Genomic DNA, 13,111 nt, shown 5'->3' with positions numbered 1-13,111 from the left:
GTTGAAGTTCTTTGATTGATACAGCAGAATGCGGGAGAGGCTTTGTCATGAAGCAAGACAGTACCTGAAGACGGCATGCATCTCCATTTGTTTTGTATGGCTCTTCGTAGTCTACACAATGTCTCACAGTATGCATCTACATTGATTGTGGCCCCCGGCTCCATAAAGTCAACTGTAACACACCTTGCTAGTCCCAAAATACTGTAGCCATCAGCTTCTTGTTGCTGAATGTCAGTTTAAACTTTCTGGGCTTGTTTGAGGAATTGGGGTCCATCTACTATTGTGATTGCCGTTTGGTTTTTTCATTGTCGAAACAAACCCACGTTTCAACACCTGTCACAGTTGTTTCCAAGAACTGTTCCCCATTGGCCTCGTAACACAGTAGAAACATTAAGGCTGATGCCATTTCCTGATTCTTGTAGTTATCAGTCAGCATCTTGGGTACCCATTGTGCACAAACTTTACAGTATTCAAGGTGTTCTGTGACAGTGGTGTAAAGGACTGATTTTGAAATTTCGAGAAAGTCTTTGGACAGTTCAGAAATCGTGAACCGATGCCTCTCACGAATCACTTAATGCACACTGCATGCATTCATCTCCCACCACAGACTTCCGTCCCTGACCACCTTCATCAGGGATACTGTCTAGCTGTCTCTAAATTCTCGTACAATGCTGTCACTCATGACATTTTCACCGTACACACACTTCATTCTGTCGTGAATTTCCACTGCATTATGCCTCTCTGCCTGAACAAATCGAAACACTGTGCAACTTGCACTTGGTGGGAGAGTCGATTGTAGTGGACATCTTTATATACCCATAGCCAAGCTTCAACTGAAGACTTGGCTTTGGAACTTTGGCAGTGGTGGTGATAATGGTGATGGGGAAGCCAATCACGCTGTGTAATGTCCCACCTCCTATTGCTTCATGGACCACCTGACAGCACTATTGGAGGTTGAAAAAAATTTTGTTGTTTTCTAATGTCAGGCATTTGACAATAAAGTCATTTGACCTCTTGCACTCAAATATTTTTCAAAGATATTATCATGGTCAGCCTCTGAAGCACAGATTTTGAGATGTTCCGAATCCATTTCTTGGTTTGAGTTGCACAATGGGCAGTTAGGGGACTGATATATTCCAATACTATGCAGGTGTTTGGCCAAACAATCATGGCCTGTTGCCAATCTAAATGCAGCTATAGACGATTTTCGTGGTAAATTGGGAATTAACTGTGGATTATGATGTAGTTCCATTTTTTCCCTTGAGATTGTGTTATCAAATTTTGTTTGTTGAAGTCGAAGTATGTAGATTTAATAAATCTTTTCACAGAGTAATACGTAGATTTAGTAACAGGTCTGTAAGTAGCAGTGCTGCCCTTCTTTGCTAAAGCATCCACATTCTCGTTTCCCAGGATTCCGCAATGGGATGGTATCCATTGGAATACAATTCTTTTATTGAGTGATATTAACTGAGAGAGCATTTTAGTTATTTCTGCTGTTTGAGATGAAGGTGTGTGTTTAGAGACTATTGATAGAATAGCTGCTTTGGAGTCTGACAATATAACTGCATTCTTAAATTTATTGATGTGGCATAGAAGATTCCTGAGACTTTCACTTATTGCAATGATTTCTCCATCAAAACTTGTTGTTCCATATCCAAGAGATCTATAAAGTGAGGAGAGACAGCATGTAACACCTGCACCGGCACCTTGTTCTCTGGAGATCAAGGATCCATCAGTGTATAAATGAAGCCAGTTTTGTGGAGAGTACCTAATATTAATTGTCTGTAAAGACAATTGTTTCATTGAAATTGTTGAAAAAAATATCCCTAATATTATCCAGGCCTATGAAATGGACATACTTACTGTAAGTGCAAATAATTATTTTAAAATCTAAACTCACCTCATTCTATTTCGATGCATGGTTATAACCCACCATCTTCTGTTTTGCCTGGGTTTTCATATTCTTCGGCGATGATGGACAACTAATAATATTATATATTTCACAGCGCCTCCAGAATCCATTATGTGCATTTAAACAGATTTTTTCAGGAGAAAGAAAAAAAAAAAAACATCACTTTCAATTCCCTTATTTTCAAACCTACTTTCGGTACAATTTCATCATTTTTCCTGTAACGATTAAAATTATACCGAAAATAACTTTGAAAATCAAGGGAATTAAAAGTGACAATGTTTTTTCTTTCTCCTGCAAAATTTATTTAAAAGCACATAGCGGATTTTGGAGGTGCAGCAACAATATGCTGATAAAATAGTATGCCACAACAACAATTTGCACATCTTCGATCTAGCTCGTCCCTTATGACAAGCAAGTGCTGAGAGATGTAAGTAGGATGTGCATGTGTGAGCGAGTATATTTTCCCAAGAATGTTTTAAAAAATGATTTGATGAATCTAGCAAGTGCATTCAGCGATGTGTGGACATAGTAGCCTAAAAGATCGGAAACATTTCTGCAGTGCTTGGGAAAAGTGACATAAGTCAGTTTCTACAAATTTTTTTTGATAATTTATTGACAACTTACACTGGTTTATGTCAATTTGATTTTTTTCTGTATGCATTATTGTGATGAGAGAAATACTTATATATGTATTTTTTTCCAAGCGAGCAGATGTTCTGTAAGTTGTCAACAAATTATCAGAAAAGGTTTGTGGAAACTGACTTATGTCACGTTTCCCAAGCACTGCAGATTTAGTAGGCAATTTGTAATTTTCGTTCTTTATAACTGACTTTTTGTTGACACTGTATCAACTATTAGATTATATAATGTCCATGTAATTGGTGATAGCGACATGATATTTGACAAAAAGAAGCTGGAGATTTGCTGACATTTGCTTTACAGTTCCCAGTTGCAATAAAACCGCGGGAAAAATCCAAGCAAGTAATTAGGCCCTAGCCCAAGAGGGAATCGAACCCACCCCGAAGCACAATTCTGGAACAATAGGCAAATGCACTACTGTCTGAGCTATGCCAGTGGTTGTAATAGTGAATAAATAACAGGTTCATTCCAACAAGCGGTTCATGGATCAGTTCATGTACGGTTCCTGTACCATCTTATGCGCATGCGCTAGTTGAGCATCTGCTGTGGGATTGAAACTGGACTGGATGCTGTTGGAACGCTTTCACGGATCGTTATGTACTAAATCCAGAGATGCTATAACTGTGATCATCTTTGCTAAGAACAGGATGCTTAATTATTATCGTTTCGCAACTAATTCTAATTGCAGAAAATAGAATTCCAATCATTTTCTCTAAAAAGATGACAAAAAATATGGAAGGCAAGAATTCTGCTAATTCAATGTCGCGTACTGAGGAATTCTCATCTAAAAACAGTTCTTTTTTTAATTATTAATTTATGTACGTTATTTATTATACTTTTAATCAAAGCTGCATGTTGAAATTGTAATTAACTATATCAATACCCAAATAATTTCCATTCCCTTTCTTTTTGGCGAAAATTTAAAGTAAATCTCTAGTTTTATTATTTGTCTGCACTGTCACTTTTCATCTTAACCTCAGTGATGTGAACAGTCGATCATGTCTTTCTTCAGTATCCAGGAGACGTTGGTGAGCTTATGCGCATGCGCATCTCGCGTACCCTTCTATACATGCCTCAATCTACTGACTATTTCTGACCATTCCGAACTCGTGTCAAAAGTTTGTTGGAACGCCCGACTGCAGTACATGTTTCCGGTTCAGGACTGGTTCGGAGTGTGTTGGAATGCTTCTTCGTACTGCGCATGCTCACGAGTTACGGACGGTTCCTGACTGTTGTTGGAATGAACCTAGTGAAGTATGTGCCGGCATAGCATAGCATTCGTACTTAAATAATGATTTAGACATAGACCTATAGCTTCCCTCCTGGAATCATATATATAAATATATTTTTTCTCTAAAATGCAATGCCCATCTCTTATCTTCATTATTTTTAAGCTCGTTCAGTCTTTGATGGCTTGAGTGGTGTTGAAGTTATTGAAGAGCTACTAAGGAAGTAGTGCAGTGTGCCCTTATGAGTGGCGTAAGTGTGCACGGGCTTCTCACCCTCCACTCTGCAATCCATCTCCTGCTCTTACTGTACTTGTCATGCTTTTTCTAAAAGTAATTATACACTGAGTAGCCTCTGTGTTCAAATTTACCCCATCCTGAACAGCCATTTTTTACAACAGACATTTCACACTAAAAAAATTGAAGATTGGTATTACACTATCAGAGATATACGGTATGTCAAAGATCTATTGTAAAATATATGCCAGTGTTCTCTTTTATTCTGGTGTGAAAATAAGATTATGTGTAGTAAAATAGCCTATCTGAATAAAGAGAAAACATGTTTTTACATGTTAACTGTCACATATGTTACAGGAGATAAAATTATTATTTTTTAAATTAAAATAAATATAATCTTCATCTTACGATGTTTGGTGACGTATATACGTCCGTTCATTAAAATAAATAATCATGGAACTTACCAACACAGATACTTAATGTCATTCTTTAGATGCGGTAAAGAATTTTTTAAATATAATTATTCAAAAGGATTAACAGATTTTTAAGCTAATATAAAATGAAATGTTGAGGCGGATGACATTTTGTCACATCCATTATCCCACAAAAAAATGAAGATAAAATGAAAATCTTCAGAGCAATAACGATGAAAATTCACATGAGTCTTAAGACCGCAAGCTGACGAGGTGAGAATGGAACATAAAAAAAAAACTAGTCTATTTACATTTTTAAAAATTAACTTCTAAAACTGTGAACATGTCACATCAGTTACAAAAGAATCAGATGAAAAACTGCCTGAAAATGATGTTTAATGTAGGCCTATTCTTTTCCACAGATTTATGAATGAAAACTTTGACATTAAATATGAGCATTTAAGTAGCAGTTTTGGTGCTCTCTTCTCCCCAAAGTCAATGTCTGATTTTATTTAAAATAATATAAAATTATAGTTTGACATTATTTATTATTTCAAAGTGCGTAGACCTATCTACCTAACCTATGTTGGTCATAACTCCATGTCTTGGACACAGAGATCATAATGATCAAACAGCAGATTTTCGGTCCCGATACTGAACGTTAGATGTACATCAGTTGCAGGAACGTCATTGAACTAGGGTGACCAGATGTCCGGATTTCGCTGGACATGTCCTGCTTTTTTAGTATTTTGTGAACATCCAGCTGGCTTTTTATGATAAAGCCAAAATGTCCAGCTTCCTGCCTTTCAATAACATAATGTAGGTACCAAATATTGAAACACAGTAGGGCCTAATAAGATAAAATCTGAGGTTAAAAGTATGTGTTTCTGTCGTTATATGAAGAATATAGGGCCTACATTTTATGAATTCTGTGCTCTAAAAGAATTTGTTTTGAAGTAAGATGAAACATTTTTCTTGGAAACAATATATTTTCAGTGGAGTACATTTTTTGAGCAGGTTGTGAATGTTAAGTGTTTCCAAACTTTGTTGTAGGCCTATATAAAACCATTTCTTTTTTTTTCAATAATTACACATAATGCCAATGTTGAAAGGGTATTTTCACTAATCAATACCCAATGGTCAAATGAAAGGAACAGACTGTCAGTAGAAGCAGTAAGGGTATTGTAACAGTACAATATAATTTGAAGCATTTTACATGTAAAGAATTTCACGCCTATTTATTGAAATTCTCAAAGCTACTGAAGGACACTTCCTCTTCACAGAAATATGAACAATGAAACTGTAAGATTAATAACAATGGATAACTTTGGTACTGGTACTGTGTTTGCCTATTGTTTTTATTGTTCTCAGTGAGTAAAAAGGAATTTAATGTGTTGTCAGTTTTTTTTCAAAATATCCTACTTTTTTTTCCTTTAAATGTCCTGCTTTTGAACATTTTTATCTGGTCACCCTAGATTGAATTCTTTGCTACACTCCTTCCGTACACTAAGGTACAAGACTTCTCGTCACTATGTAGGAACCGAAAATCCACTGTCTGACGTTAGGTTTACATGCAGTGTAAGGAAAAACTTTTTGGACATCTAATCTATGACACTCGCTGTAGTGTAGTGGTCTAAGGCATCCTGCCTAGAGCTCGCGTTACGGATTGTGCACTGGTTCGAGGCCTCATGGGGGAAGAAATTTTCTCAGAAATTTCGGCCAGTGTATTGAACCAGTGCCCACCTAGCATCGTGATGCACTTTGGGAGCTGTGATAGGTAGCGAAATCCGGTAAAAAAGCCAGCTATAACGGCTGGGAGGAGGGGGGATTATCATGTTCACAACATATTTCCATTCTGGTTTGGTGATCTAGACGATCGGCATGTGGACGTAAGGCCAGCAGCAGCTGGTCGATCTAGGTCCTTAGAGGAGCGCCACGGATTATTATTATTATTATTATTATTATTATTATTATTATTATTATTAATCTATGGCACTTCCTAACAAGAGCTGAGTTGAGAACAACTTGGGTAGGCCTATCTTCAAAAGCAAGAGACAATAGGAGAAAAGCTTTTCGGGCTATCAGGCCGTGGTCTGTTGGTCTCACGACCAACGGACCACGGCCTGATGGCCCGAAAAACTTCTCTCCTATTAACGCCGGTCGTAAAAGCCTACACTCGAATGCAAGAGACAATGTTGATCTCTTACCCCATACGAATTTACAAATTCATACCGTGTAATTTGTATAGTAAAAGACAGCACATCCGTTGAGAACTATACCACTACCTAACATGTTTCCCGAATATCTGAATTCTTTAACTTACGCATATTGTACTTGTAATGATCACTAAATTAAATTGTGAAAACTAGGCCTATTTAATTTGGATAAATCATAAACCCCAAAACTGAACAAGATTTCGCAAAAACATCACTAATTTCATTATATAATAACTCTCTCCATTTTGTATATCCACAATTCTATCAGGTGGCAATTGTAATACGTACTGAAGTTGGGATGATTCGGTGCTCGATGTGCATTATATCGGGCATCAAGTGCAAACACCTGCTGTTGCCAAACAGCTGCCATGATTAGACAGCCATATTTGTATAAACAATGGCTATGTAATTCAAATTACTTAACATAATTTCACAATATTTTATTTACAGGCTGACTTCGAAGTCCTTATGTTTATTTTGTTTTGTTTAAAACTAAAATAATTTTCAATTCACAAAATAATTCCAATGAGAAATGGCCTTGAATTTGACTTGCGTGGATTACCTCCATATTTACCTCCCCACCCATTGACGCTTATTTCCTGCAAGAATTAAGGTGGACGTGTCGTTCGTGTTAAAAAATGCAAGCAATTAAATGTGTTGTGGTAGGAGATGGGTAAGTATTTGTATAGTTACTCATATCGTCTTTGTATGTTCGAATGTTGTAGAAGATTTTAAAGTTAAAAAACTATATTTTTGTTTCCAAATTCCTTGGATTGATTGCAAGTTTGTGTTGGTGGTTATTGGCATTTGGAGCTACTCAGCTTGGATCTTGTTAAAAATATACTACTGTGACACTAAAATGCACGAATGTTCAATTACAGAAATCCTGAATGTTGCATTTACTGACTGTTGACTGAAATCTACGATATGTAAACTGTAGGTTAAGTGTTCCATTGAGTCAGCGGTAAGTTATGTCAAGGTGATTTCTAATCTTCTTGTTACACCTTTCGATCTCTTAGTAATATTATAATATTACTCGGAGATCTTCTTTATGTACCGATATTCAATTTTTAAATGCAAGCTGTGTACGATACCCAAGTTGTGGCATTTGTGACCGGGGGCGGTGACGTCCGTACTTATGAGATCACCTTTATTAGCCTAGATATCCGTCTTATATATGATTTATGGATATATTATTTATATTCTGTTTACAGTCGGGTTAATAGAAAGTATGACATTAGAATTATGGTGTTACCGGTACAGAAAATTTTAGGAACTTTTTCAGCTAACTAATTTAGAGGTACGGTAGCCTTTATTCTGTTGGCGTGTTGAAAGTGCTGTCACGTGACAAATGCTTTTTTACTTCATTAAATTCGTCATTAGTGAATTCGAATAAAAAATATGCATGCTTACTGGATATTATAAAATTACGTCTTAAGTTACCATGTGTTGTTTGTTACAAGTTAAATAACACGCTGAAATGATGAAATTCGAAAATTGCAAATATGCATTCATAAATCATGTTTAATTTGCATTTAACATATTTTAACTTTGTTTTTGTATTTAGAGGTAGGCTAAGCAGTTAGGTACATTAATCTTCACCTGTTGAACTAGAGATTTTTCTCTGACTAGACAATCCTTATCGTCAGCTTATTAAACTGTACCTTACAAATTGCTGTTTATTTGAGGCAGGTATTTAATATGTAGCTGACTATTAAATTAAAATCAGTGCCCTAGTGAATTGTCTTGATGTGTTTTTTTGTTCTTAGAAAACTGTGAAGTTAAATGTAAAACAAATGCCATTTGTCATAGGCTGCATGCATTGCAAGAATACAATTTTCCTTTTTATAACTCGCAATGAAAAATACGGCACTCAGAAATAGCACGGCCTATAAGATTGCGAAATGAACAAGGCGTATTTTAGCTTAAGTTATAGGCCTAATTAGAATGTATCATCATCATCTTATGTTGTAAGACTTATCTACTTTAAAAATGAGTAGCTACAGCTGTATTGAAATTTTGCATCTACCACTTGTCAACAATCCTTATTACAAATGTACATTTTGTGTCCCAAGATAGTATATTCCAGAAATATTCCATTGTTGCTTTCCATAACTCATAATAAGTAATTGTGCACAAAAATAGGCCTATATATTATGACATGAATCATTCTTTAGAGTGGAACATCCTTCTTCGATAACTTTGTGACAACAGTGACCATTCTCAAGGAGTTTTACAAATTTGTTGATTTGAACTGGACTTTTATGAAGACAGCAATTGACACTTCAGAAGCAATTACTGAGTGTATTAGTGAAGTAGGCCTATTAACGAACAATGGCATACAATACAGCCATAAATTACAGCAAACATAAGTTGTTTTTCAGAACTTAAAAAAAGATATTTATAAATAATTTATAATTTATAATAATAAATAAGTTACCTGCAAGCTGCAACTGGCGTATGCATCATCAACAACACAGCAAAACAAGCTGAAAAAAAAATCTGGTGAAATGGATGTTCATTATTAAACATATGATATCATTTAAGTTCAATGCTTGACGTGGACAAAGTTCCTATTACGTGATTATGATCAAAATCGGTATAATGATGTAGTGTCGTTCTTGTTGATTTTAAATAGTGATTCACCTTCTCCACACACCTTTAAATACATTAGGGAGTTGGACTCGGTAGCGTAGTTGGTATAGCACTGGCCTTCTGTGCTCGAGGTTGCGGGTTCGATCCCAGCCCAGGTCGATGGCAGTTAAGTGTGTTTAATTGCGACAGACTCATGTCAGTAGATTTACTAGCATGTAAAAGAACTCCTGTGGGACAAAATTACGGTGACGCTGATATAACCTCTGCAGTTGTGAGCATCGTTAAATAAACCATAATTTTCCTAGGCCTACTTTTATTTCCCCTTCATCTTTCACTACACTTTGACATACAACAACATAGCCTGTCAAAATTTTGTTTTCTTTCACTAATTCATTGAAAATTCCATCAACTCCTGTTGCTTTCCCATTCTTAATTTCCCTAAGCACTAGTTCAACTTCTTCTCTTGGAATAGAATATCCTTTGTCATCTTCTGATATGACTTATTCATCTTCTGTAACAAAGTCATGTGGACGATTTTCTGTCTCATATAGCTCTTCTACATATTTCGTCCATTTGTTCAATATTCCTGGTTTGTTTGTTATTTCATTGTCGATTTCGTCTTTTATCAATCACATAGAGTTCATGTTCTTATTCGTAAAGTCTGGATACATTTTACTTTGCGGTACATTAAATCATATCTTCATTTTCTCTCAAAGTTACATTTTTGTTTCATCCACTCTCCCTGTGCCTTATCAGTTTCTCTTCTTAATTCGTTGTTTAGTTTCCTATAGTTTTTTCTACCTTCTTCTTTGTTGAAGTTTTTCCATTTTCTCCTTTCCTCCATCTTCTCTTAACATTTTACTTGTTGCTCAAGATTTCCTAATATGCATACCTTCTCTGTATCCTATATTATACTAGATTGTCTTAGATCACTGAACATCCTGACCTATTTGTCATTTTTTCACTTTGCCTCTTCATCCAAGAAATCACTTTGTTGATATTATCACTTCACTAACATTAGAGCTGTCTTCTTTCACTTCAGGACTATTTTCTTTTTTTCTTCAGCTTCTTCAGAGTCGTCATCTTTTTTGTTATTTTTTATTTGTTTTCAGTGATATCGTTGTATTGTACATACTCTGAAAAACCACCGGTGTGGCTCAATCGATTAAGGCGCTTGCCTGCCAGTCTGAAGTTGCGCTTGGGTGCGGGTTCGATCCCTGCTTGGGCTGATTACCTGCTAGGGTTTTTTTCCGAGGTTTACCCCAACCGTAAGGTGAATGCCAGGTAATCTATGGCGAATCCTCAGCCTCATCTCGCCGTCACCAATCTCATCAACGCTAAATAACCTCGTAGTTGATACAGCGTCGTTAAATAACCAACTAAAAAAAAATGTTGAATAGTTTGAGCTAATAATTTTCTATACATGACTTGCTGAGCAGTGACATGTAAGTCAAAAGGAGAATTGCAATGGCAAAGGAACAGTGGCGGTTCGTGCCTAAAATGACAAGGGGTTCACTACTTTTATGATATTAATTAGTTTTCCACAATTGAAACAATATCGCATTTTTGAAAAATTAAAAAAATACTACAGTTCTTCAAAGTAGAGCATGAATAATAATAATAATAATAATAATAATAATAATAATAATAATAATAATAATAATAATAATAATAAACTTTGAAAGAACATAGCGATTTTTCTTTACGTTATCATTCTGTCTTTCAACATTCTGCCTGAAAGCTGAGCTAAGCTGTTGCCTAATTTCTGTTCTTCCAAGGACTGATAAATCTAGGCAAGCATTCTTATGAGTAGGGACCGGATTTTTATGTAATATCAAGGTGTGAAATATGTACATATTTATGTAAGAAAAATAAGCTGAATATGTATCAAAATATGTAAAATCATGAAAATATTTAATATCAATATCTGGCAGGTATAGGAAAGGTAAGACTCTCCAGTTGTGATTTCATAGAGCACCCGACTTTTTTACCGCACACTTGACACATTACTATTTTTCCATCTGTAGTTAAAGTTTGAAATTAAATCACAGCTGAGGTGCTGAGGCGAAACTGAACCTGGCAACGTTTTGTTTTGTGTGAAGAGAATTATGGGGGACATACCTATTAATCCTTTGGACATTTAGGACACAAGTTAGTGTAAAGTGGATATATGTCTGAATTAGGAATAATTACATAAATAATGTGTATATTTGAGGTATTTATAGGGGATAGCTTTGTGCCCACTCTGTAGATACTATAAAAATCCCTAACCATACAGCTCATGTCAGACTTGACACAGGTTTTCCATGGAAGGGTTAGGAAGAAGGTGAGTAGGGTTGCAAATTGCATGGGAACGGCTTGTTAAGACGTGTGCACAACTATTATAGTTCGAGAAAAATCATATCGTCCTCGTCCCACTCCACCGCATGAAGACAACGCTACTTTGTGAGTGATTTTTACAGTACAAGGTAGTTGTACGAGAAAGGTTGCCTTTTGTTCGTTCATATTTACAGTGGGCGCTATGGGGTGGGTACCTCTATTGCTTTCTGGAACTAAGGATGTTAGTTATTAATAAGTATTTAATGAATTTCAATCTTAAGACATATAAACTTGCAAATGTTTATTTGCTATTTAATAACAATATATGAACGTTTTCGCCGTTTAGGGCATCTTCAGATATAACAAAACATATTATCTGGACCTGTAATAACATATTATGCAAATAACAAGGAAAATAGAGAACAATATATGTGGTACATGAAATTCATGAGCTTTATGTAGATATAACATGAAACAGGATGAATATTGAGATAATCTTTGAATTTGAACTTAGACTGGACGAATATTTTATTTTATACACATAGCTCATGTTACAATTAATATACAATGTTTAAAATTTGTCAATGATGTTAATTTTAAAATTTACAATGATGATAATAAAATATTTCAAGTAATCATGGCTGAATGTTGTCATAAGTTGCAAGGTAGTATGCGTAGTTAATGTTCTTGTGTTTTGTAATTATTTCGCTTAGAGAGGCCGTTGGCATTTGAATGAATGTTGTTTGACGTTGATGACTACTTTACAATTGATATACAGTGATTAAATTAGTCAATGTTAAAATTTAAATTTTATAATGAAGGTAATAAAATATTTAGAGTAATCATGGCTGGGAATTGTCGTAAGTTCAAGATAGTTTTCGTAGTTGATGTTGTGTGTTTTGTAATTGTTTCACTTAGAGGTCATTGACTTTGAAATGGCTACTCTGATGTGATGACATACTATTACGTGTTCTCAGGTTTATTGAAGTATATAAATGAAGAAGTTATTTGTATGTACTGGTGTTGATGTGTTGGAGGTTTTAAGATTAAGATTGAAATTCATTAAATACTTATTAATAATTTACCAGGCATATTGATATATTAAAATGAATTGTAAGGATGTTAGGCCTAATTATGTTTCGTCCCGAAATATATCTTTTCTTGGGTAGGTAAAAAGGTTTTTTAAATCTGTGTATTTCAAATTGTAAACTTCCTTTTAGAGAAGTAAAAATGAATAAACCCCCTAAATATGTAGATTTATGTAATACCAAGCCATAATATGTAATGTGGGGTAAATATTTAAAAATATGTAGTATTAAATTTTAATATATTAATGGTATTTACAAGATTCGCAAAGATTTGTTATTTATATACGGTTAGGTTGAAAGGAATAAAATATGTAATTACATAAAAATCTAATCCTAGATCATGATCTAGGATCTAACATACCAGTGCATGTCCAACTCGTATCTTTACCCTTAGCAAATAGCAGGGATGGGAAACAAAATAATTTATTTGTAGATTCACAACTGCAAATCCAGCTGTTTCTTTCAT

General features: G+C 35.1%; 2 protein-coding genes across 2 annotated transcripts in view; one reads left to right on the top strand and one right to left on the bottom strand.

Annotated features, from left to right (window-relative positions):
* LOC138710439 (WD repeat-containing protein 13-like) overlaps positions 1-7,060 on the bottom strand; it is a 40,069-nt gene extending 33,009 nt beyond the window's left edge. The window contains exon 1 of the mRNA XM_069841332.1: positions 6,932-7,060. Coding sequence (XP_069697433.1) covers positions 6,932-7,013 — 82 coding nt within the window. The 5' untranslated portion in view covers positions 7,014-7,060. The remainder of the gene's footprint in view (positions 1-6,931) is intronic.
* Positions 7,061-7,163: 103 nt separating this feature from the next.
* The window catches only part of Rac1 (ras-related protein Rac1), a 35,617-nt gene continuing 29,669 nt past the window's right edge, over positions 7,164-13,111 (top strand). Inside the window, exon 1 of the mRNA XM_069841333.1 lies at positions 7,164-7,316. Coding sequence (XP_069697434.1) covers positions 7,282-7,316 — 35 coding nt within the window. The 5' untranslated portion in view covers positions 7,164-7,281. The remainder of the gene's footprint in view (positions 7,317-13,111) is intronic.

Source organism: Periplaneta americana, chromosome 12 (genome assembly GCF_040183065.1).
Source record: "Periplaneta americana isolate PAMFEO1 chromosome 12, P.americana_PAMFEO1_priV1, whole genome shotgun sequence".
NCBI lineage: Eukaryota > Metazoa > Arthropoda > Insecta > Blattodea > Blattidae > Periplaneta > Periplaneta americana.
The sequence above is the reverse complement of the archived record's forward strand: the minus strand, read 5'-3'. Positions and strand labels throughout refer to the sequence as shown.